The sequence below is a fragment of the Barbatula barbatula genome (genome assembly GCF_947034865.1).
Source record: "Barbatula barbatula genome assembly, chromosome: 2".
In the NCBI taxonomy this organism is placed as follows: domain Eukaryota; kingdom Metazoa; phylum Chordata; class Actinopteri; order Cypriniformes; family Nemacheilidae; genus Barbatula; species Barbatula barbatula.
Genome location: NC_136767.1, coordinates 25,505,977 through 25,531,135, shown reverse-complemented (window position 1 = coordinate 25,531,135; position 25,159 = coordinate 25,505,977). Strand labels below are relative to the sequence as shown.

Here is a 25,159-nt window from a genome sequence, read left to right as displayed (position 1 = left end):
AAACACGTCCCGACAAGGAAAATTACAAACCATTATTACAAGCTTTCCGTGGTGAATCAGGCAAAGGTAATGATACAGTTTAAACACAGTTCTTTCATGTACTTGCTCAATCATTGGTTTGAGTTCATTTTTATTTAAGTAATGTTGATCAAACTGACTGAAACTAAATGGTTTTAATGCACACCTTCCAGCCAATCAGAATAGAGTATTCAAACTGTTTATAATTGTTTTTTATTTTACATTTTTTTTATATAAAGATATAAGATATAAAGGTATCTTCTCTCGGTCTCTATAAAGGTTGGTTGTGGTTGACAGCTTCACCGCTGTCAACATACTTTAGCTGCTGTGAGTAAAGGTGTTGCTCCATTTGTAATCATATTTGTTATAGCAGTATCTTATTCACAGGGCATTGGAATGATTATAGACAATGTCAGTGAGGTGAAGGTGCAATTTGTAGGTTAAAAAGATGAAGCTATAGATTGAGTGGATTAGAGCAGTGAGAGGCCAGACCTGATGATGCTGCATGACAGTGTTTGTATTAGCAAAGATTAAAGATCTGCGTATATTATCCGTCCCCCTGCTCAGTTGTGCTTTCTTGACCCGAATTACCAAAAAGTAAAGACCTGGGGGGCGTATTGCAGAAAGTTTATTTTCCTAGGTCTTAAAAAATCCGGACAAGAACCAGCAGACTAAGAAACAGCTTTTTCCCCAGAGCTGTTTCATTATTGAACTCTGCCATTGAACGATTCCACTACCTCTCATACCTTTAACCTTAATGCTGCTATAACATTGTTTACATTGCACTACAGGGCTGCCATGCATGACTGAACTGTACACACCAGTACTTTATGTTATCTGCTCTACCGGACTGTTTACACACACGCACATCATCATTTGCACTCTATACTGCCCACTTGCACACCAGAAATATTATACTGAATGCTAATTTATTATCTGTTCATATTCACCTGTACATTAATGTTCATAGTATATAGCAATCTGTATATATTGTTCATAGTACATACCTACTGTCATATTTTCATAGAACATTCCTACTGCAAAATATTTTTATAGTCCATGCCCACTGTATAATATTTTCCTAATATTGTATTCTGTATTTATTCTAACTGTATATCCTGCACTTGCTAACTGCACTTCTGGTTAGACCTAAACTACATTTCGTTACACTGTACTTGTATATGTGTAATGACAATAAAGTTGAATCTAATCTAATCTAATTTGCACTAATGGACCACTTTCATAACTACATCATCTACTGCACTGTAACTCTATTAACTGCATCTACTCATCTATTGCACTTAAACTTCAATAACTGCATTAACTAATCGACTGCACTGTAACCTTATTAACTGCATCTACTCATCTATTGCACTTTAACTTCAATAACTGCATTAACTCATCTACTGCACTGTAACTTCAATAACTGCACTAACTTATCTACTGCACTGTAACTCCATTAACTGCATCTACTCATCTATTGCACTGTAACTTCAATAACTGCACTAACTTATCTACTGCACTGTAACTCTATTAACTGCATCTACTCATCTATTGCACTGTAACTTCAATAACTGCACTAACTTATCTACTGCACTGTAACTCTATTAACTGCATCTACTCATCTATTGCACTTAAACTTCAATAACTGCATTAACTAATCGACTGCACTGTAACCTTATTAACTGCATCTACTCATCTATTGCACTTTAACTTCAATAACTGCATTAACTCATCTACTGCACTGTAACTTCAATAACTGCACTAACTTATCTACTGCACTGTAACTCCATTAACTGCATCTACTCATCTATTGCACTGTAACTTCAATAACTGCACTAACTTATCTACTGCACTGTAACTCTATTAACTGCATCTACTCATCTATTGCACTGTAACTTCAATAACTGCACTAACTTATCTACTGCACTGTAACTCTATTAACTGCATCTACTCATCTATTGCACTGTAACTTCAATAACTGCACTAACTTATCTACTGCACTGTAACTCCATTAACTGCATCTACTCATCTATTGCACTGTAACTTCAATAACTGCATTAACTTATCTACTGCACTGTAACCTTATTAACTGCATTTACTCATCTTCTGTACTGCAACTTATTAACTGCATTAACTTATCTACTGCACTGTAACTCTATTAACTGCATCTACTCATCTATTGCACTGTAACTTCAATAACTGCACTAACTTATCTACTACACTGTAACTCTATTAACTGCATCTACTCATCTATTGCACTGTAACTTCAATAACTGCATTAACTAATCTACTACACTGTAACTCTATTAACTGCATCTACTCATCTATTGCACTGTAACTTCAATAACTGCACTAACTTATCTACTGCACTGTAACTCTATTAACTGCATCTACTCATCTATTGCACTGTAACTTCAATAACTGCACTAACTTATCTACTGCACTGTAACTCCATTAACTGCATCTACTCATCTATTGCACTGTAACTTCAATAACTGCATTAACTTATCTACTGCACTGTAACCTTATTAACTGCATTTACTCATCTTCTGGACTGCAACTTATTAACTGCATTAACTCATCTACTGCACTGTAACTTCAATAACTGCACTAACTTATCTACTACACTGTAACTCTATTAACTGCATCTACTCATCTATTGCACTTTAACTTCAATAACTGCATTAACTCATCTACTGCACTGTAACTTCAATAACTGCACTAACTTATCTACTGCACTGTAACTCCATTAACTGCATCTACTCATCTATTGCACTGCAGCTTTAATAGCTAATGTCTATAATTTATGAACACTTAAGTCACTTGCACTATTGTTTAGTCTAAATTATTATCTGTTCATAGACACATGTACATTAATGTTCATAGTATATAGCCATCTGTATATATTGTTCATAGTATATACCTACTGTCATATTTTCATAGAACATACCTACTGTAAAGTATTTTCATAGTCCATGCCCACTGTATAATATTCTCTCATATGGTATTCTGTATTTATTCTAACTGTATATCCTGCACTTGCTAACTGCACTTCCGGTTAGACCTAAACTACATTTCGTTACACTGTACTTGTATATGTGTAATGACAATAAAGTTGAATCTAATCTAATCTAATCTTATCTAGAGACACGATCTGTCGTCTAAAAAAAAAACGATTTCCTTTATAAACACAAAGGCTCGCCTTGTTCTGTTCTGCGAAGCTCATTCACGGCTTCACGTAATACGTAATTTTGTTGAAAAGGTCATGCTTGACCTTGGTAGGGCAGGGCGAAAAAATCCATCTCATCTTCTCCTCGAAGTCCAAAATCTGTGAACGCGCTTCGCAGAACAGAGCAAGTCGAGCATTTGTGTTTATAAAGCATTTTTTTTAAATGACCGATCGTTTCGCTAGATAATACCCTTATTCACCATCTGATATCGTTTAAAGCCCTTTAAAGCTGCACTGACCTTCAAGCGTTCGGAGTCCATTGAAGTCCACTATATGGAGAATAATCCTGGAATGTTTTCATCAAAAACCTTAATTTCTTTTTGACTAAAGAAAAATATACATAAACACCTTGGATTCCAACAGGGATGAGTAAATTATCATGAAAATATGTGTTGAAAGTGAATAATTCCTTTAACTAAATACGTTAAATTCGATTTGATACTTTAAATTACGATTTTTGTCAAATTTGCATTACAGAATTAAATTGATTTAGGATTCTTATTTTATCTGTACTCAGGAAATCTTAAAACACTCCATCAAGTTCCATAATCTACTCTCAGGTCTGTTTCCAAGCAACCAACAGTGTGCGAGCTCTGATGTATTACATTTACTCATTTGGCAGACGCTTTTATCCAAAGCGACTTACAAGTAGTTTTTTGTTACAGTGGCACATTACTGCAGAGCAATCAGGGGTAAGGTGCCTTGCTCAAGGGCCCTTCAGTCATGACCTGCTGGCACTGAGATTAGAACCGGCAACCTCCTGATCACGAGCCCAACGCTCTAACAATTAGGCTGACCCCTATATTATTCTACTAAAACACAAAATTTGATTTGTTGAGCCGTATTAAGTTACAGCTAAGCATTTGTCAGACGCTTCTTAAAAAAACATCTAGAGGCAAAAAAATTGTTATATCTGTTTTTAGAATATGAAAAGAAATGTTGTGCATTACATATAATGTCCACACAGAAAAGGGACCCTATTGCAGACGCAGTTGCAGTCATGTTCAGTAAATAAAAACTGACAGAAATACCACAAAGGTGGGGGAGAAAGGAGAGGCAGAGAAAGATAGAGAGAGGTTATAAAAAATTTTCTACTGTTATTTGTATGCAGCCCAGCTGTAAATGCTTTGGCAATAGAGGAGTACTCCCCACAAACCTTGTCATACCCACAAACCTTCTTAGAACTTAAAATGAAAGAGAAGGAAAGAGAGAGAATCTCTGATCAACATAAAGGTAAAGCAAGGGACGGTTTGATCTGAATGTCTTTCTGTCGTGCTTTGACCCTGGTATGTCACATCTCATCAGTTCACTTAAAGGCAAATCTTTGTGCACTACCCTGCCATCTTTCTTTGTCCATTTATCCTTCTCTATGGTACACTCTTAAATATTAAGGTGCTTCACAATGCCACTGAAGAACTTTGTCTTAATAGTTCCATAAAGAACTTTTAACATCTAAACAATATTCTTTAGATTATAAAAAGGTTTGTTAAATAACCTTTGACTGAATAGTTCTTTTGGCCCAAAGAAATGTGTGAAAAACGTTTTAAGCACCTTTATTTTAAGGAGTGTAGCCTGTATTCTACATTTTCATTTTCCATGGACTATACAATACACCAACACGTGAGACAAAAGTAACGTGGATGTGAAAATAATGCAAGGTGCTAAAAATCCACATGGAAAACTGCTTGTTTCTTGTTTACATCTTCTAATGGCATTTTTTTACAAATATGTCACTGTCTCATCCTGGTTACACAAACATAAATTATGCTTTTAACGAAAGGCCTTAACAATCTTGAGAAAAACAGGCATCGCTTCACTGTGCTGATGCAAGGAAAATAACCTCTTTATTAAACCTGCCTGCATGTACTTCTAAGAGCACAGAAGAAAATCAAACAAAACCACGAGAGACCGGCAGCCGAACAATGAACGGGGAAGCTAAAAGGAATGAATCTCGGTCTTGGAATGTTCATGAAGGTTACAAAAGTTCATAACCTCATTGAGAACATCTGTTGTATGAGAATGTTTTGATGATAATGATTAATATTTTACAATTCTTCCTCTTGTGACTTGTAACGGTTACTATATCTGACTGACATTTCATCGCTTCTGAAAAGTTACTTCAAGAATGCCATTCATTTACTGCTTCGAGAGTAGAAAAAGGGTACTTTGTGTTAAATCCAGGAAGACCTGGAATGATTTTTCCATGCAAGAAATCCTACATTTCTTCACACGTGAATGTTGTTATATAACTCCTCACGTCTCAGCTGAGTTTGAGATTAGAAATGAAGGAAATGACAAACTGCTGTATGTATGAAATATAAATGTGAATAAATTATTTTAACATTTAAAGTTTTTAATCTTAAGAAACACCATAACATATAAAACATTATATATTATTCTTAAAATATAAATACATGGTCACAAGTTAACGGTTCCAAAGCAAATTACAGGTTTCCTCCCTCGTGGAGGCAGGCATATTGACGTCATAAGACCAGCAGAAGCTCTAAAGTCTCTCATAAGAATTATTTTGAGAACAGAAAAATTTACATATTATACATTAAAACATACTGTATTTGAAGCTCGTTCTCTGTAAATATGTTATAACAACAGTTTTTCTAGCACTGTAACCTCTTGTGCCCTCAGTGTCATTATAGAACTTTACTTGACCCCACGACCTCCACAGGGCCATGAGAGTCATAAAGTAATGGGTGATGGACTGCTAAGCCTCTTAAAGGAATGCTGTTCTCATCTTGTGCATGCAGACTAAACCATAGCAGATATCATGGAAATGAAAATGTCAGAGATGTCATTGCACTTATAGTGCTTCAGAGATTTTACATTTTTGTATATTCTTTTTATATAAGTGTACATCATTTTTGTAAATTCTCTTGCTTTCTCTTAAAATAAAGTGTTAGGCTACAGTGTCAAATCCTTTGTATGGTGATCATGTTTTTGTTACACAGCTATTATTTGCGGGTCTAGTTGACCCATATAAAAATGTTGTATTATTACTTTACACATTTTCTTTACAATTCCACGGAACATAGACAGCATATATGATGAAATTTGTCGTTTACGTCTGTAAAATCTGATTTAACGTTTTTTTGGGGGGGTTAAAATGTAGTAAAAAGAAGAATATAACCAATGGCTGAAAAAACATCTTATCTTAAAAATATGAATGTCCAATGTTGAACGAACAATGAATCACATCGTTTTTTTCTCCAAGGTCCTACATTTCCATACACCTCACAAGAATCTGTGTTTACATTACACGTAAATGTGTCCACGTGTACATGTATCCTATGGTGTGACATAGCAAAAATGAATAAATAAGGCTTTCAAACGAGTAATCACGATACCATACCTTGATACCATCCAGAATAAAAGTTTGTGTTTATATAATAGATGTCTGTGTATTGTGCATATACATTTTGTATTTATAAACACTAAAACATACACATACATATAGGAAAAATGTAGATGTATTTATTTATATTTACTGGTAAATTAAATTATATATGAATCTATTCAATTTTATATTTTACTTAAATATACTGTAAGCATGTATGTGAATGTGTATGTATATGTTTGTAAATACAAAATGAATATGCACAGTACACAGACATCTGGCACTAGCAAGAAACAAAACTGCACAGGTTTTGAATTAAGATCTTAATGGAAAGCACGTTTTTGCAATAAGTGTCTCCTGGGACCAGGGGTCCGATGATGATGGCAATAAGATGTCTTCATCAAACCTTCAAGTGCTGTAATCTTCTACTCTTTACACACGCATATAACTTTCGAATAGGCGACAACAGATGCGGCGACGGTCAATTTCCAAATTATAATTGATATTTTGTCGCACTTTCCATAAAAATCTGCACTCGTCTCATCAACTCGACTCAAGTGGCTGCTGATTGGCTCAGGAAAGAACTTTTCAGACAAATGCAATTTGCGCCACCACACCCTTAGTGTGCCATAGCGTGCCCCTGAAGTAAGCCTAATTTCTCATTTCGATCTCGTTCGCCTCTCAATCATCTTTCAAAGTACTATCGTGTGGGATTTAAGAAAACAAGACCTTAAGGCAAGATAACCATTTGCGGTGCTGTTTTGTAGTTGATGACTCTTTTGGCAAAGAAATGACACAAAATGTTTTTTGGGTTTCGATTGCAGGTATCTTGGCATCACCCGCCCTTTGACCTACCCGGCTCGCCAAAATGGCCAGCTAATGGCGAAAATGATCTTCGGGGTGTGGCTCGTGTCCGCCTCCATCACTCTGCCGCCGTTTTGCGGGTGGGCGAAGAACGTCAACACCGCCGGCGTCTGTCTGATCAGCCAAGACTTCGGCTACACCATCTACTCCACCGCCGTGGCCTTCTACATCCCCATGATCGTAATGCTCTTCATGTACTACAAGATCTTCAAGGCCGCCAGAAAGAGCGGCGCCAAGCATCGTTTCACTGACTTCTCCCGCCGCGAGCGCCTGGAGACGGTGGCTAGCGAAGCGCTGAGAATGCAAGGGCTCAAACCTCAACCCGGCGTCACTGAGGAATGTGCCGCTCTTTCCCGACTGCTAAGCCGAGAGCGACAGAACATCTCAATTTTTAAGCGGGAGCAAAAGGCAGCCACGACGCTGGGTGTGATAGTCGGCGTGTTTGGAATTTGTTGGTTGCCATTTTTCATTCTGTCTACAGCAAGACCATTCATATGTGGGGTGAAGTGTAGCTGCATACCCATTTGGCTGGAGAGGACGCTGCTGTGGTTTGGCTACACCAACTCGCTGATGAATCCCTTTATTTACGCTTTCTTTAACAGGGACCTGCGCTCCACATACAGAGACCTTCTCCGCTGCCGATATAGAAACATAAACCGCCGTCTGTCGGCTGTAGGGGTTCATGAGGCATTGAAGGTTTAAGAGACAAAGTACAGCTAACAGATAAGGTTTGGCCCAGATGTGGTTACGTCAGATGACATACACAGTAATTCAGATGGGACTGAATCATTGTCAACTACCAAGACTTAAAAGCCAGGTGAATGGAGAACAATGTGCAGCATTATGATTTATTATCATTTTAATGGATAGCATTAATGATGGGATACATATATAAAAAGCCTCATATTTCTTCAGAACAGGGATATTTCAGTTACAAAAACAAAGAAAGAAAGAAAGCTGGTTTTCTGGTTTTAAAGGAAAGTAGGGCTACTGTAGTTTGGTCACTTTCAGAGTTTGCTCTTTTATAGCTTAGGAACATTTGACAGAGTTCTCAGTTGTTTTTCATCTACGTAAGTATCAGTTTAACCTCTGATAAGTATCAGTTAAAAACCTCAGGTTTTTCCTAAAATTAAAATAGAACAATTAAAATAAATTGATATTAGACATTTGTTATATATTTGTATAATTGATGTGGCTTGTATATGTACAATAATCAGAATTTTGGCACATTTCAAGTTCATAATGAAATTTTCAATAATATAGTTTTTTGACTGCAGACTTGGCAAAACTGATTTTGAAATCATTTGTAAAAAGATGTTCTCAGGAAAAAAGAGATCTAATGAAAAGTATCTATTTATTCTTCATTTATTCTCATCGATGTCTGGGAATAATAAATGAAATCAGTATGAATTTTTTTTATCTGCGATCTCAACAACATAAACAAAAGTTATGTGGCCCAAACCTAACTTTGGGTTCATAGACTTCCACAGAGAATCAATATCTGTTGAGTAGTTTAATTTAATATTAATACAATTAATTACAATTTAATAATACAATTAATATACAATTAAATATTAATAAACAATTATATTGTTATGAATTAAATATAAAATAAATTGTTTTATTACCAGCCACTAGACAGACCGACAAGCAAACAAGGTGTGTGCGAATGATGAAACCATCTATACAGCAGGCCAGATTAAACCTGAAAACCAGCTTCGCCTAGTTTATTATCAGGAAACACTTGCATGAAAAATAGATATACTGTATTGCAAAACAATAATTTTACATTTTGTTTAAAATTGTTTAAAAAGTATATTGTATAAATATTAATTCATACCAAAACACCAGCTGAACATTTCTGCTTTCTAAATTCAAGGCAATCTGCTCATTTTTTGCTGTCATGGAGGTGTGATGATACATCCTACTATCGTCCTGGCCGTTATTTTCTCAGGCCTGTTCGTTATCTCATCATTAGAATAGACTGTAACATGGAAAAGGGTGAAAATCTTCACTCATCTGAAATCCTGCCCTCTTCCTTTAGCCCGTCATTGCTAGAGCTGCATTCTACATCAGTTGCTTCTGCCATAGTCCTGAAGAAATATGCAGCCACTTTATGGTAAATCAGAAGTTCTGTAGATATCTGATACACCCAAGTCTTCAGAGGAGAGAAAATAAGGGCTTGTGGTTAGTTGTCACAATGAGGCTCGACTTGTATTGGAAATCCATCAGAGAGTGTGTGTGTGTGTGTGTCTGTGTGTGTGAGCAGGAATCTCTGCTCCGAGACGCTGAGAGACAGAGCACTCACCTTGCTTTTTTTTCGATGACTCAGTCCATCTATTTTAGGAACGTTAAGAACATAGCTGCCTGTCTTTGATGGAACATCTAAACTCTGCAAGGCTTTGTGCATAACCTGTGAACCGGCGTTGTCAGTTGTGCATCCTCTTTTCGACCCGATGTGGCAATTTAAAAAGACATTGAATGTCTTTAAGTGTCTCTTGAGCCATAAATGATGAAACCCGTTGTAACTGGAAGGACCGAATTTCTTGAAACCTCAAGCGATAATGACGGACTCCCCCGGAACAGATAAATTATTGACAGAACAACTCAACACGGTTGTTTGCACAGAAAGTCTGGAGGAGAGTTGTTTTTTATGTACAGTTCTATGTTGCCAAATATTTGTGAGAAGCTTACAAAATGTTTCTTGTCACAGAGGAGTTGCAATTGTCTGAGTTTTGTTGTATTTGTGTGTATTACCTTTTCCCACTAGGCCAACTTTAAGTGTTCGCTGATGGTAAACAACACCGAGCTAGAGAGAAAAAGAGAGTTTGAATGAAACAAAAAAGAAGTTTATTTGTACAATTTGAATGCAGAGACAACAGAATTATTCTCGCACAGATTTCAGGAAACTGGCCCGAAAGACCAAACTTTTTGATAGTCTTTTTGCCAATGGCAGAAAAAGTTAAAATGTCATTTTAATTGCCAAACATATTTATGAATTGATATGTATTTGCATTATATTATCATAAAACACATGTTCTTCTTGTGATTATATTTTCCCAAAAAATCTAATTGAACTCAAGTTTATTTTATTAATGCTTTATGTAGTAAGTATACTAGGGTCACTTCTCTGCCTTTTGGCTAAGATCAAGTGTAGTACGTTTTCTAGTATCAATGTTCTAGTTGTCTACTTTTAAGTGTACTATATCAATACTACTTGGGACTAAATTGGCCCACTTTTAAATGAATAAAAATATACTTTTTAGTATACATTAAGTGTAAAAGTAGGAAACTTTAAGTACACAACTAGTTTACAACAGTATGTTAAATAAGGGGTAATTAAAGGGCAGCCGGTTGTTATCGCAGAAATAAGCTCTGACAGTGTGATCAGGACTCGACGCGAAGCATGTTAATGGTGTAACAGCCGGCTCCTGTACATTACACGACTACTTGCCACATGAGAAACAAATATTTTATTAGCTCATTTTTACCAAATGCAGACCTTCCGTAAGGAAAAGCAGTTTACTTTTTGGATTTAAGGTAAGAAACAACTTGTGTCATTTGTTTAGAGAGGTTCTGGGAATAACGCACCTGCAAATGTTGCGACTGGCCAATCAGAATCAATGAGCCTTGTAATAAAAAGTAAATAATAAGCTGCTTATGTCAAAAGTTAACAAGCCACGTATACTTAACAATACTTTAAGTATATCGGACTGAGTACAACTATAGGCCAAATATACTTTTCTGTAAGTATATGTCAAGTATATGTAAGTGTGATTTTAATTATATTACTGAAAAGTAGTTCTGAAAGTATTCTTCTTTATTTTTAGTCCAAAAGTACAAACAGCACACTTGAATAAACGTATTTTTTGTAAGGGTCGTCATTGCGCATCTTTGACAAAGAGCAACGGCTTTCATGTAACTCAGAGCATCATATATTAAAAATTCATTTAGGACTGTATAAGTGTTCAATTTGGACCCTGGCTGTTAATATAACAACCATTATACATGGTCCGCATCTGCAGAAATGTTATTCACACTTAAGTCTTATTTGTCATTAAAGCAATTTTGAAAATCAAATTAAATTCAAACGTTGAAAAATTGCAATGAACTAATAATAAGGGACAGCGGGAACACAGCCAGACAGGATGAATAATAATGGGGCATTAAACACAAAGCGAGAAGACAAAAGGCATGTGAATCATGCAGCAGATCATAACACAGCAGGCCGTACAAACTATATAGGGTGTTATATATAGTGCAGATGTATTCAAGGGCATTCAATTTAACAACTCTGAAAAGCATAGGAGACAATGAATGAATGAGACATGATTGATGTGTTGCTGTGTAAGACATGTCATTACCGGGTAAAGCGCTGGTGTTTGGGGTTACATTAGCCATGTGCAGTAGCTTGGAAATAAGATGTTTTTTTACCTGCTGCCCAGTGTTTTTATGCTGCTGTATCTTACAGCGTTTTAAAGGAAGGAGTTTGAGCAGAGGCACAAGAAATTATATTTTTTTACCCACTTTGTTTCATTTCTTCCTTTAAAGCCCCAAAATAAGAATTTGGTCATCATTTATTCACCATCATGTCATTTAAAGCCTGTATATGACTATTTCTTTGGTGGAAAACGAAATAAGATACTTTGAGAAATGTCTCAGGGGTTTTGTGTCCATACACTGGAAGTCCATGGGGGCCAATGTTCTTTGGTTACCAACATTTTTTTTATATCTTGTTTTTTGTTCTGCAGATAACATGAGGGTGAATAAATAAGAAATAATTTCCTTTGGGTGTACTATCCCTTTAAAAAAAGAACAGCAGATACATTTCAATATTGGTGTAGTTTTAGAAGCAGATGTGTGTGATGACATAACTTAAGACATGGAAATGAATCTTTGCCTGCCAAAAGGGTGATCTGTTATTAGTTTGTACTGTTGTCACATTAATATTGACCGTATGTAATTTCCTATGTCTATGGAAATCAGTGATTTTCCGCTTACAAAGTTTTATTAGTGTACCCTCATTTTTTTCACTTTGTACCGCATTGAATCCTGATACCATCTTTTGTAAGGATCTGTATTGTCTTTCCTGTTCACATTAAGGCACCATTTTGTACACATTTGTAAAGTTACAAAATTATTTATTCAACTGTTGAAGTCACCAAATCTAATGACTCGGCCGTTTTCCTGCAGAACATCAAGAATCTTAAAAAAAATTTTAAAACCAGATTTTATTTAGTTTTCGCATTGAAAAAATGAATAAGACTGTCCCAAATTCTACAAAGAAAAACATCTGTCATGAGATTACCTTTTGATGCTTTCCAATTTGGTCGCAGTTCTAATAAAGAAAACATATCTAATGGTAGCTGGATCTGGCCCAGACAGGTCTGGAATGGATTTAGATCGAATTTCTTGGTCCATTTGGGAAAAACAATTCAAACATGCTTCACTACTACACAGTGTCCTTTAGATTTGCATTTCTGGGTTGCAGGAGTCTAAATAATTGACAGTACGAGACAAAAATGACTATATTTGGACAAAATCTACTTTAAATATGTATTTAGACCATTTAAGTAAATGCATTTATTTGAAACACAGATACATTTGAATTATTTCAAAGTCATTAAAACCTTTCTGGGCGGTTTCCTGGACAGGAATTAAGCGTTAAATAAATGTTAGAGCTGTCTAAACTGAACACAGCTTACTCTTGACTTATCTTAAAATACATTGAGAAACCGCCCCATTATGTTTTCATCATTTTATAGCCTAAGAGGGAATCATATTAGGAAACAATTCTGCTTTCCATACAAGGATACCGATGGTGATTTAACCTTCCAAGCTCCAAAAAGGACAATAACGTAGTATACGTATCTTAAAAGTACAGTTATATGAATAGCTATTCTTCTAATAAGTCTTCTGGAGCTATATGATGGCTTTCTATGGGGAACAGAGTAAAATTTCAATCAGTGTTCTTATGATAACTTTGATAAATGTCCCTTCGCCCATACGGCTCTTCAATCTCATTTATAGGATTTTGCAAACCTGCCACATCTTTCACATCAGTCCCATTACGAGTGAGAACCAATGCGATCGACCATAGCATGACACGCACTGGTTTCAATTTAACGCAGACATGAATTACATTTAAGAGCTCCAGTTATATTTTCGGCAATGCCGTTTCGGAGCTTTGCGCTGTATAAATCATAAGCTGGTTTTTGGTATAAGCAAACATGTTGATTTATGGGGTGTTTAAAAATAGCATGGGAATAAAATGAGGACTGTAAATAGTGACAGAATTATTGGTTAGTCATGCATATAAAATATCTTCCCACCCACCTGAAAAAAACTTATGTCTAGCATCACACATTATGCTGACTGGTAGGCGGCATGTGTCCACATCAAGTTCACATCGAGTTTTAAAGTCCATTGAAAAAAGAACATGTTTGAAGGTTTAGACATGCAAAGTTAAGAAATACTATCTGATATGGTGCTCAAAAGCAATATCGACAGATGCAGACGGATGATGCCAAAATGAGTTTTGCTTGTGTTATTAAAGTAGAATGTATTTAGGGAATGCTCAAAGGTAAAGTGATTCTGAAAGGAGAAATACTTTTTTCACCCGACTGATGAGACAGAATGAAGCAATAGATGAAAATGTGTTTGAAAATAGGCATCAGTTGTAGTGCATACTTTTGAAGCCATCAAGGCACTTCTATTCATCCAACTGGCAATTCTGTATGAATCATATTCATAAAGCTAGCACTAAATCTCCATGTTTGCTAAGAGCTTTGGGTTTTTCCCAGTGTTGTATTGCACATAACTGCAGTGCAAGCCAAATGTCCTTTTTATGTCTGTTGAATGACTGGCTTCACAATACATTTACCACGTCCCTCACCCGTAATGAGCGTTTCATCAAACAAACCATAGCTCTAAAGACACTGACCCGGCGATGTTAAAGTTACAGAAAACACCTTCTTACACCTTCATGCTAACAGGATGTGGGCAAAGCTGAGAAGCTTCTTTTGTTTCTTTGGCATAGCAACAGTAATTTTGTACAATGTGTCATATTGGATCACCTGACAAGTGCTTTCTCTACCTCAATATATTTCTATATGGAATTATAAAATTGTGAGTTTTCCTGTATCGTGTGTCTGTTTCTTGGTGGATATTTTATTGCATTTAGGGTAAACGGTATGTACACGTACACACACACACACACACACACACACACACACACACACACACACACACACACACACACACACACACCCTTAGGTCAGAGATGCCTCTTTTGTAATTGATCTTCATAAATCAGTGAAGAATGAACATCTCAATTGCATTGTTTGCAAACAGCATTTAAAGTCTGAGAAGCAGAAGACAGTTGTTTTACGTCCAATATGTAATTTTTTGGAGGAACTACTGACAGAAATGCAATATAATATATATAACTATGTCTTCAGGGGTGTATAAAGACCTTACGCAATGAAGCGTTACGTTTTTATTACCTTAGAATGAGCCATTTCTATCTACATACACCGCGGGTCCCCTTACATGGAATTCACCGTGTTGTTTCTACAGTAGCCCTAAACAGACAAACTGCACTACAGAGCGAGTTTCATAAATACGTTATCTCCTTCGGCAAAGAAACGAAAACGTGACAGCATAGTCCTGTGTCAGCCACCGTAGTTCTTAGAAACGGAGGGGTGGAGTGAGCCGTTGGTTGCAATTCGCAACTTCACCCCTAGATGCCGCAAATACTCATACTCTGGACCTTTAAACCAGAGTTTCTCAGAACTTCGTAAGATGACTTAAATATAATACGGAACAAACACACGTTCAACAACTAAAATCGAAATATTTCTATGTGTTTGGTTATTTTTAGACCATTGAGAACTGCTTTAAAACTCGTAAATTGAACGTCTTTAGCTGAAAACACACACAGAATTCAAAAACGACAAGTCTGACCTTCTGAATGACTTAAAGACCTCCTGTTAGCGATTCCAAAATAAACATCACAGTTGGTTAATAATTCAAGATCCGAGGGGGTTTTAAAGTCTTAATGACGAAGCTGGAAGGAAAGACACTTTTCAGACCCAGGAAAAAATCTCAGAAAAGTAGGAATGCTGTGACCCAAAAAGGCCATTTAGTTTCCCCTCCGCTTGCAGGAAGATATTTTATTCAGAGGTTGTGAGGCAGATGTGATCCCCATACAGCACTCCTGAATGCCACTTAGACTGAGAGAGCAAAGCAATCAGAAAGACAATGCGCGCTTGTGTTGAGTCATGCTTTCAGGTGATGTATTTTTAGAGTTTAGGGAGCGACTTCATCAAACACTTCCAGCACAAAAATCCTGTTCGGTTTAACGCACACTTAAAAAGCGCAGAATCAGCCCTGCACGTGACTGTATTTAAAAGATGTGACTGTCATACTTTTGAATGCACGCGGCTATGTATTTGCATTCCGTTCACAAATGCAATTAATGTTGTGTGGGGACCACCCACAGATAAACCGTATGATGAACTGAATTTCAATTCAAATTGATTTTTTATGTTTCATCTGTTGAGGATGGCAGAAGATATTCATCAAATGACGATCAAATGATTTAGACGACAATTATAGAGTGCTGTTGTGTGCATTTCTGAGTTGCAGTGGCGTGGCCAGACAATCCCAAAAGGGATGCCAGATCACACGCATCTTTTATAATCAGTAGACACACTGTTTACAAAAACTGCCCTGTATCCTGACCCTACAGGAACCAATCGGAACATAGCAACAAAGCGCCAAAACACATCGAGGAACTCTTCACACAAAAATGACATTTCTGTCTTCATTGACTCACACTCAAGTTGTTCAAAATCTGTAAAAATATTTCTTTATGATAAACACAGAAAATAATATTTGGAAGAATTTCTTTTTGAAAGCAAACAGTATTGTGGTATTTTTGACTGCCTTGTAATGTTTACTATGGTAGTCAATAAGCTGTTTGCGTATGGCGGAGCCATAGCATTCGGACAAAACACTGGTGTGAATATTGATGCTCATTAAATATGATCAAAATATTTTAGACTACTGTATATCTTTAGCATGGGCGTCGGAAGCATGTATATTTTAGTATAAAAACATAAGTATAAAGTTTTAGTATAAAAACATAAAGTCATCAACAGCTTCAATGGTGTAGTGGGTAAGACATGTGACTAGTAATTTTTTAAACCATCGCGTAGCATGTTTGAATCCACCTTTTGCTCGTCTACATTTTCACATCACGTATTAGATCATACAGGCATTTTCAACAAAATAAGGACACTATTTAAAAGATGCCTAACAGGTGTTTAATAATAAAGTTATTATTACACATAGTTATTACGACACATACCAATAAATTGGCAATTATAATTTTTTATTTGAACAGTCATATAACAATCTCATCTTCCCAACCAAGACGTGTAAATATTGCAAGATGAATTATATTTGTTACATTATCTGTGAATAATTCAACAATGTACTCAAGGTTGCGCGGTCGCAGTTTACTGCATTAAATATCCACACGTCTTTTGGATTAAAGTTACCTGTGTATTCATTTGGATAAACAGATTTTTCAACCTCGCCGCTACTTATGCAATAAACTTCACTGCGACGAGGTAAGACAGGTTTTATTATTAATCCTGTTTGCTGTTAATTTCATGTTTGGCCTATATTTTAGACTCATGCCTGATAAACGTTGTTGTTGGTGGTTCCTAATGACAGCGATTGTCACACACAGTATAAATTGCAGATGGTTTAGTAGCCTAGATATTATAGCCTAGATAGTAGCCGAGTTGCTCTTTTGCTTCAGAAATTAGAGCTTTAAAAGATTTTAAACTATTTTTTTATTTTAAATGTACATTTTAAACAATAGGAGGGTTGTGTTTGTTATCTGTAAGTCTTTGTGCATGTTTGTGGATTAATTTAGTTTTGTGGATTCTTGTACACGTTTTGTTTAGATATGATGTGGGATCATTTATTGTTCTGTTACTTTGGCATGTCGTTGTTGTATGGCCGGAGGAAATTTTGCCATACCTAGGTTTTGGCGAAACGCGGTCTAACAAAACGTCAAAATCTAAACTATTTCTGTTTTAAATTATTACTAATAACTAATAAAACAGCATTTTATTAATAACATAAAATATAGAACTGCTCATACATACAAATAAGAAGAGGGACAAACAACACGTGTATACTGAGATTACTACAGTAAATCTCGAGATCACAGAGCTGTCGATAAACGTGCAGCTCTTACACAGCGCAGAGCTTGAGGCCATTGAGAGAGATTCAGCATGCTTGCATGCATGCACTCGAATATATAGGGCAACGGGCAAGAGACTAAATGTGCAAAAGCACAGTTTCCTATAACCCACAAGTGCCACCTTTAGATGACAGGGCAGATTTGAGTATGTCGCGGTTGCTCATAACCGGATAAATAAAGAGTAGCGGAGGACACGCACACGCAGCCTGTATGAGAGAGAGCTCAAGCATTAAGAGGGTCACAACAGGACATTAATTCAGTTTATGTGCTGAGACTTGAAAATGCTGAGATGGAAAAGTGCAGAAGAGGGGAAATCTGTTTTTTTCATAAACAAACCAGAACCAGCCAACTCAGTTTCTGACCACAACCACTGGTAAACAAGATGCACTCAGCTTTGACAACTATCAGAGATCTCATTGATCTCCCATGCTCTCCTTATTCACTCACCAAAATCTTGTTTCAAACCTGTGTGACTTCCTTTCTTCAGCAGAACACAGAGGAAGATATTTCTGTATGACATATCGCTTATTGCTCCCTGAACTCTTTGTAAGTCGCTTTGGATAAAAGCGTCTGCTAAATGATTAAATGTAAATATTTTGAAGAACGTCGATGACCAAACAACATTGGACCCCATTGACTTCCTTCAAATGGACAAAGAATCACATTTCTCAAAATATCTTCTTTTGTGTTCCACAGAAGAAAGAATCATATACAGGTTTTGTTAAAAACAACTAAGTATGATGGAAAGTCATTCAAGATTAGAATGTATGATTAATGAGTTAAACTGATAAATGAGTTAAAATTATTTTCTGTTGTAATCGACATCATGCCACGAATGTTGTCGCTAAAGCTTGACAAAATCTTGAATTTGACATATTCCTTTAATCTGACGAGTTATTATAATACACCAAAACATCAGACTTTAAATCTTACTATGTAAACAGATAATGGAAGCAAATGTACAGTATGCCCCACATGACATATGGTAATACATTTCCGAGACATACTGTACATTACAATGTGATGCAATGACACTGATGTATATATTAAAAATGTTTATACATCATCTAAATATAATCTTTCCACAATGCATAACTAAATCTCTCTAAATGATACCAGCCTTTTTTTTAATTGCAAACATTTTGCTCAGTAGTACTCAGGACTATTTCTATAAATATAACAGTTTATTAGTATGAAATAATCCTATTTTCGCACTGCAACCTAAAATGTCAAAGTCCTCCCACCAGAACAGCTATTGGCAAAATACAGCAGAAACTGAGATTGGCGCTGTTGGTGAGTCACAAGCTAAGTGCTACTAAATTCCAGCAATCTGGAGCAGACCATGACCGCTGATGCCATTTAGGTCACGTACACACTAAAATTTGTTTTACTTATCTGGTATTTATAGGAACTGGATTATTTATATACAGTGGGATTTGCCAAATGCTTTACACATTCTTACAAAACGTACTCGGTTTCTAACGTAACCTCGGTTCCCTAAGATACGGGAACGAGTACTGCGTAGCAGGATGCTATGGGGAAAACTCCTTTTTCTCCGATGACTGAAGCAATTCAATAGCGCAGTGAAAACTGCACGCTCATTGGTTGGAAAAAAGTAACACTTTTAACCATACTTCACTCGTACTGCGTAGCAGGACGCTATGGGGAACCAGTATAATCAGTATGAACAGGGAATCCCTGAGAAGGCGGAGAAGGTCAAGCTAGTAGGTGGCCTAGTCCGTTAATCGTCCCAAAAAATATTAGGTGCTGGCGTGGCTATAGAGCCAGGGCTCAGCGGCCTAATCCAAAGCTGAAAGGACCCGGGCCTGAAGGGCCGGGACGTCCAGACTGTAGAATCTTGTAAAAGTGGACGGCGAAGCCCAGCAGGCCACCGCACAGATATCCTCTATAGAGACACCGCTAGACCAGGCCCAGGAAGAGGCAATGCCTCTAGTAGAATGGGCTCTAACTCTCGTGGGACATTGAAGGCCCAAGGAAGAGTACACTAGCGATATAGCCTCGACTATCCATTTTGACAGTCTATGTTTCGAGACCGAAGACCCTCTGGTGCGGTCACCGAAGCACACAAAGAGCTGTTCCGATCGTCTGAATGGGGCAGAGCGCTCAATGTAGATTTTTAATGCTCTGACTGGGCAAAGCAGGTTAGGCTTTGGGTCCCGCTCGGAGGAGGGGAGAGCAGAGAGCGTAATAACCTGTGCTCTGAACGGAGTAGAGAGCACCTTAGGTACATAGCCATGCCTTGGTTTGAGGACGACCCTGGCGTCGTTAGGCCCAAATTCAAGACAGGATGGGCTCACAGAGAGAGCCTGTTTCCTTCCAGCCTGCAGATAGCAGAGGCCCAAAGGGCTCTTTAGAGCCCTCAGGACCGTGGGCAGATCCCAAGTGGGAACTGTAAGAGGGCGAGGGGGGTGTAGCCGCCTGGAGCCCTTCAAGAAACGACGGTGAGGTAGTTTTTGCCCACTCCTTTTCCCTCGATGTGGGTATGTGAGGCTGAAATGGCTGCCACATAGACTTTGAGCGTGGAAGGGGCACGGCCGTTATCCAACAACTCTTGCAAGAATGACAGTATCAGCGATATGTCACAGGACACCGGGTCAGCGCCGCATGGTGTACCCCAGGAGGCGAAGACAGACCATTTGAGGGCATAGAGACGTCTAGTGGACGGGGCTCTAGCCTGGGATATGGTGTTCAGGACGCCCTCAGGGAGGTCCGTAGGCTCCCGTCGAGAGGCCAAAGGTGTAGAGCCCACAGCTCTGGCTGAGGGTGCCATATCGTGTTCCCTGCCTGAGAGAGGAGGTCCCGCCTCAGGGGAATGGGCCACAGGGCTGCTACTAGCAGCTGAGAGAGATCTCCGACCCAAGGCTGTTTTTTCCACAGAGGGGCTACCAATAGCACTCAGTGCGCTTGATCCCTGATCCTCCAGATCGTCTGCTGTAAGAGCACGATCGGGGGAAAAGCGTAGAGGAGCCGGTTGGGCCAAGTGTGGGCCAAGGCGTCCCTGCCCTTTGAAAAGTACGTTGGGCAATGAGTATTGTCTTCTGAGGCGAAAAGGTCGACTTCTGCCTTGCCGAAGATTTGAGCCAACCATACTGCCTGCATTTCCAGGTAGTTGATGTGGAGGCTTATTTCCTGGTTCGATCAGTGGCCGAAGGCAGGTTCGCCGTCGCACAGAGCCCCCCAACCAGTGTTGGAGGCGTCTGTCGTGACCACTTTCCGGCTGCACGTGGAGCCCAGGGGCATACCCTGCTCTAGCCAAAGGGGATCTTTCCACGAGGCTAGGGCGGTTACGCAGGCTTGGTTCAACAAAACACGTAGACGTCCAAGACACCAAGCGTGTGGAGGAACTCTCGGCTTCAGCCAGTACTGGAGGGGGCACATCCGGAGGATGCCCAGACTCAGCACCTGAGATGCAGAGGCCATAAGGCCCAGCATTTTCTGAAAAACCTTGAGGGGGCGTGAAACCCCGGGTGTGAATGAGGCCGCAAGCCGTCGAATAGCCAGAGCTCGTTCTGGCGATATTCTGGCCGTCATTCGATTTGAGTCAAAGACTGCCCCCAGGAACGATATACGTTGGCTGGGGGACAGTGCACTCTTGGCAAGGTTGATCCTGAGGCCCAGGCATTTCAAATGGCTGAGGAGGAGGGATCTGTGGGACCGTAGCTCGTCCTCCGACTGGGCTAGAACAAGCCAGTCGTCGAGGTAGTTCAGAATGCGGATTCCCTTCTGTCTGAGAGGGGAAAGAGCCGCATCCATGCACAGGCTGGCCATGGATCTTCCTATCGCCTGGGCCGTGGCCTTGGCCGAATCCGCTGCAGGTGCTCTCTCGACGGCGAAGTCAGTCAGTCTCGGGAAGCGAAGAAGAGTCGTCGCTGAAGGAGAAGAGATCTGAGGATCCTACGGAGATGCGTCGGCTTATATAGCCGTAAGCCCCGCCTTTTCTGGGGGGTACCATCGCCATTGGTCCGGCAGCTCCGCTACCATTGGTTTAAAGTTTTACTTTTTTCCAACCAATGAGCGTGTAGTTTTCACTGCGCTATTGAATTGCTTCAGTCATCAGAGAAAAAGGAGTTTTCCCCATAGCGTCCTGCTACGCAGCACGAGTGAAGTATCGATAGGGAACCAGTGGTGGTAGCCTACCATAGCAGTGATGGTATCAGACAGAGTTATATACTGAAACGAATGATAACTGTACTCGTATACTAAAAGGGTTGTTATATTCATAGATAATGTAAACGGGAAGAACACAATGGTCTTATCGTGGTCCAGAAAAAGTATGTAGAGGAGCATTTCTGGTACTTCTTGTAACTACTAGAACAAATAGCATTTCAACAAAAGCATAACTGTCTATTATGATAAAGTACCTTGTGGACTGTTGGAGATTTCCTTTTTCAGCCAATCTGTGTTGGTTGGTTAACACATTGACCTCAATTTGTGGTAAAGTAGCCTATCAGATCGAAAGCTCACTCTCTATTCTCACATGTCATTGTTTAACAAGATAGATTCACCTTCTGTTATTGCTTCTTCTCTCTGTCTCTCTCTCTCCTCTTAAGAGGCGTTAATGACAACAGCCACCTGCAGGGGCGTCATCCACCCATTTTTTTTAAGGGGACACAGTGTGCACAACACGAAGAAACATGTCCTATACGTACAAATACATACAATTAAAGCAATATTATAGAGAATATCCCCTAAACTTATTCAAAACATCGCACAAATCATTGCAAGGATTACATTTAAAACACTATCTGGTTATACATGAATTTTCTTCCCAGTACATTTTTTTTACATTTGTTAAGGTAAATGCATCAGTGTGGTGTGTTTTGTATATCTTGTCTACAATTTTGTACTATAGTAGTTAAAGAGCTCTTTTTTGCATACAAATGAACATAGAGCACAAAAGAAAAACATAAGAAAAATGAAGCAAAATGGTTACCCTTTGTTAAACTATAATACAGATTTATTATCCATTACGAAATTCCTTCCATTATGAAAGGAAACTATATAATGCAATAGATTACATCATTAATTAAAGTGCATTTTAATATTTGAAAAAAGTGTAAACTCCTTATGTATTATTTAAAATATTGTATATATTATTTGAACTAATATACGACTCTATTTATTTCCAAATCAATATTAAATTATTTAATATATTATTGATGGTTTATTTGGAAGTATTGTCAGCCGTGCCCTGAAATTGTAAACGATGCTACCTGTATGCCAATTGCCAAGAGGTGTGTTTGACTGCGCAGACTCATTTGAAAGCAGTCTGTTCTCACAGTAGTTTGTGACGTACTGGGATCGGTCTGGGCCACTTTTAAGTGAAAAACCTAGTTCATGGGTCCAGTTCTCTCACCCCTGTTTGGTCGTGGGGTCTAAACGAAAGTCAGTGAAAAATGCTTTGTCTAAACGACGGCACATACGACGACACGTGCCTCCTCTGTTTGAATGGGCATGACGCCTCCGGACACCTATGAGATAAAATTAAGAAACATCTAAAAATGTTTATGCAGATTATATTGTAAAAAAGCGATGATTTATTTTAAATGGGCCAGATGTGTTTTTAGGCTATTATCTATAAGAACATATGGCAGATATTAACATATACAAACATTCACTATGTCCACCTGGGAGATAAAATTAAGATACATCAGACATTTTTTTAGCAGATTATATTGTAAAAAAACGATAATTTATTTTAAATGGGCCAGATGTGTTTTTAGGCTATTATCTATAAGACCATATGGCAGATATTAACATATACAAACATTCACTATGTGATTGTGTTTTCCTACTAACCAAAGGTAATTGATTTTTTAGCCTGGCAAGCCATCATGTTTTATTTGTTGCGAATGAAAACAAAGCTGAGAGAGAGAAATATAAAGGCTGTTCAATGAGATTAACTGTTTGTTGATTTTTTTTCAATAAAAATATATGAATTCTTACATCAAAATACATTTACTTCTAAAAACATTCTCAAAATGAAATGCCTTTATGCTCAAAACACCTAAAAATGCTGTAATAAGTAAATAAATGCATAAAAAGAAGTAAATAAAATACGATAATATGCCTCACTTCATTGGCAAAATGTTTTAAGCAAAAATGCACAATTCGTATCTGTTTTATCAGGTGGCTAATTCATATGAATTCGTACGATTTGAAAAAATACAAAACGTACAATTATTAGAAAAAGCAATACTTAAGCCCCTCCCCTGCCCCCCCCTCCAAACCTAACATCATTGGCGAGACAATTAGTTTGTATGAATTTATGCAAATTAGCCACATTGTAAAATAATTATGAATTCCTATGAATTTTGGGGATACATTTGAACTGGAAAAGACAAAATTCTCAGCTAGAAAACCCAACCTAAACCCAAAATAAAACAAAATCTTTATTTTATCGAAAGCAATCACTAAAAGTTAACTCTATGACTGCTGCATGAACCTCTCCAATCCTGCGGGCGAAATGAAAAATGCACATCCTTGTCTCCGGCGTGATTACTGCGCAACGCTTCACTCTCACTTCACATTATATGCAATCCCACAATGCAATGCAAAAAGCAATGACTCTCCATCACAACTTTAAAAAATGAATGACTATCCTCCGGCGTAACTAAGGTGCAGTAGATGGCCTACATAAATCTCCATTGCTCCTGGCATGCAAACCTCGTATTTTAGCACAATCAAGGCATAGAGCTATACATTGTTCAATCATATTGCTGTGTATAATTCATATATATATATATATATGTCTGTGTATACATACACCGCAAACATGATGCAGTTCATAATTCAAGAAATCCATCAGTCTGGATGAATGCAAAATGCACGCACATGAAACATAAGTGTACAGTTTGCATGAACATATCATAATATTCATGCACTGGCCAAATACTGTAAAGCATGCACAGCATAATGTATATATATATGAAAGCCTCCTTTTTTATCGCTTTCCCGCTACTTCTCCTTCACAACTCCTTCCTGGTGGAACATTCTTCCTAACTCGGTCCGGTCAACCACATCTCTCACAACCTTCAAAAAACTACTTAAAACCCAGCTCTACTGTGAATACTTGACAGACAAATGAAACTAAAACCTCTTTCTCTCAACTGGTAGTGGTTTAGCTTTTATTGAAACTAGTAACTTTGTATTAGCACCTATTGTATTGTTGCTCCTGTATGACATGTCGCTTATTGCTCCTTGAACTCTTTGTAAGAGGCTTTGGATAAAAGCGTCTGGTAAATGACTAAATGTAAACTCTCTTAATGTGAAGTACATATAGACCAACATATATGCAGCAACAGTATAGCAAGAAATATCTAGTGCATGCGTTTATGTGGTTAAATTACAAACCACTCGGAAAGACTGAAATAAGGATTATCCGTGTTAAGTG

The 25,159-nt window shown here is 37.9% G+C and overlaps 2 protein-coding genes across 2 annotated transcripts in view; one reads left to right on the top strand and one right to left on the bottom strand.

Moving 5' to 3' along the window:
- The window catches only part of htr7c (5-hydroxytryptamine (serotonin) receptor 7c), a gene marked incomplete at both ends in the record, with an annotated part of 29,144 nt that extends 20,979 nt beyond the window's left edge, over positions 1-8,165 (top strand). The window contains one exon of the mRNA XM_079484239.1: positions 7,424-8,165. Within this exon, the coding sequence (XP_079340365.1) occupies positions 7,424-8,165 (742 nt within the window). The remainder of the gene's footprint in view (positions 1-7,423) is intronic.
- A 999-nt stretch (positions 8,166-9,164) lies between these two features.
- atad1a (ATPase family AAA domain containing 1a) overlaps positions 9,165-25,159 on the bottom strand; it is a 46,276-nt gene continuing 30,281 nt past the window's right edge. Inside the window, exons 11-13 of the mRNA XM_079485848.1 lie at positions 10,221-10,272; positions 9,772-10,096; positions 9,165-9,621 (exon numbers count right to left, since the gene is read on the bottom strand). Of these exons, the coding sequence (XP_079341974.1) occupies positions 10,071-10,096; positions 10,221-10,272 (78 nt within the window). The 3' untranslated portion in view covers positions 9,165-9,621; positions 9,772-10,070. The remainder of the gene's footprint in view (positions 9,622-9,771; positions 10,097-10,220; positions 10,273-25,159) is intronic.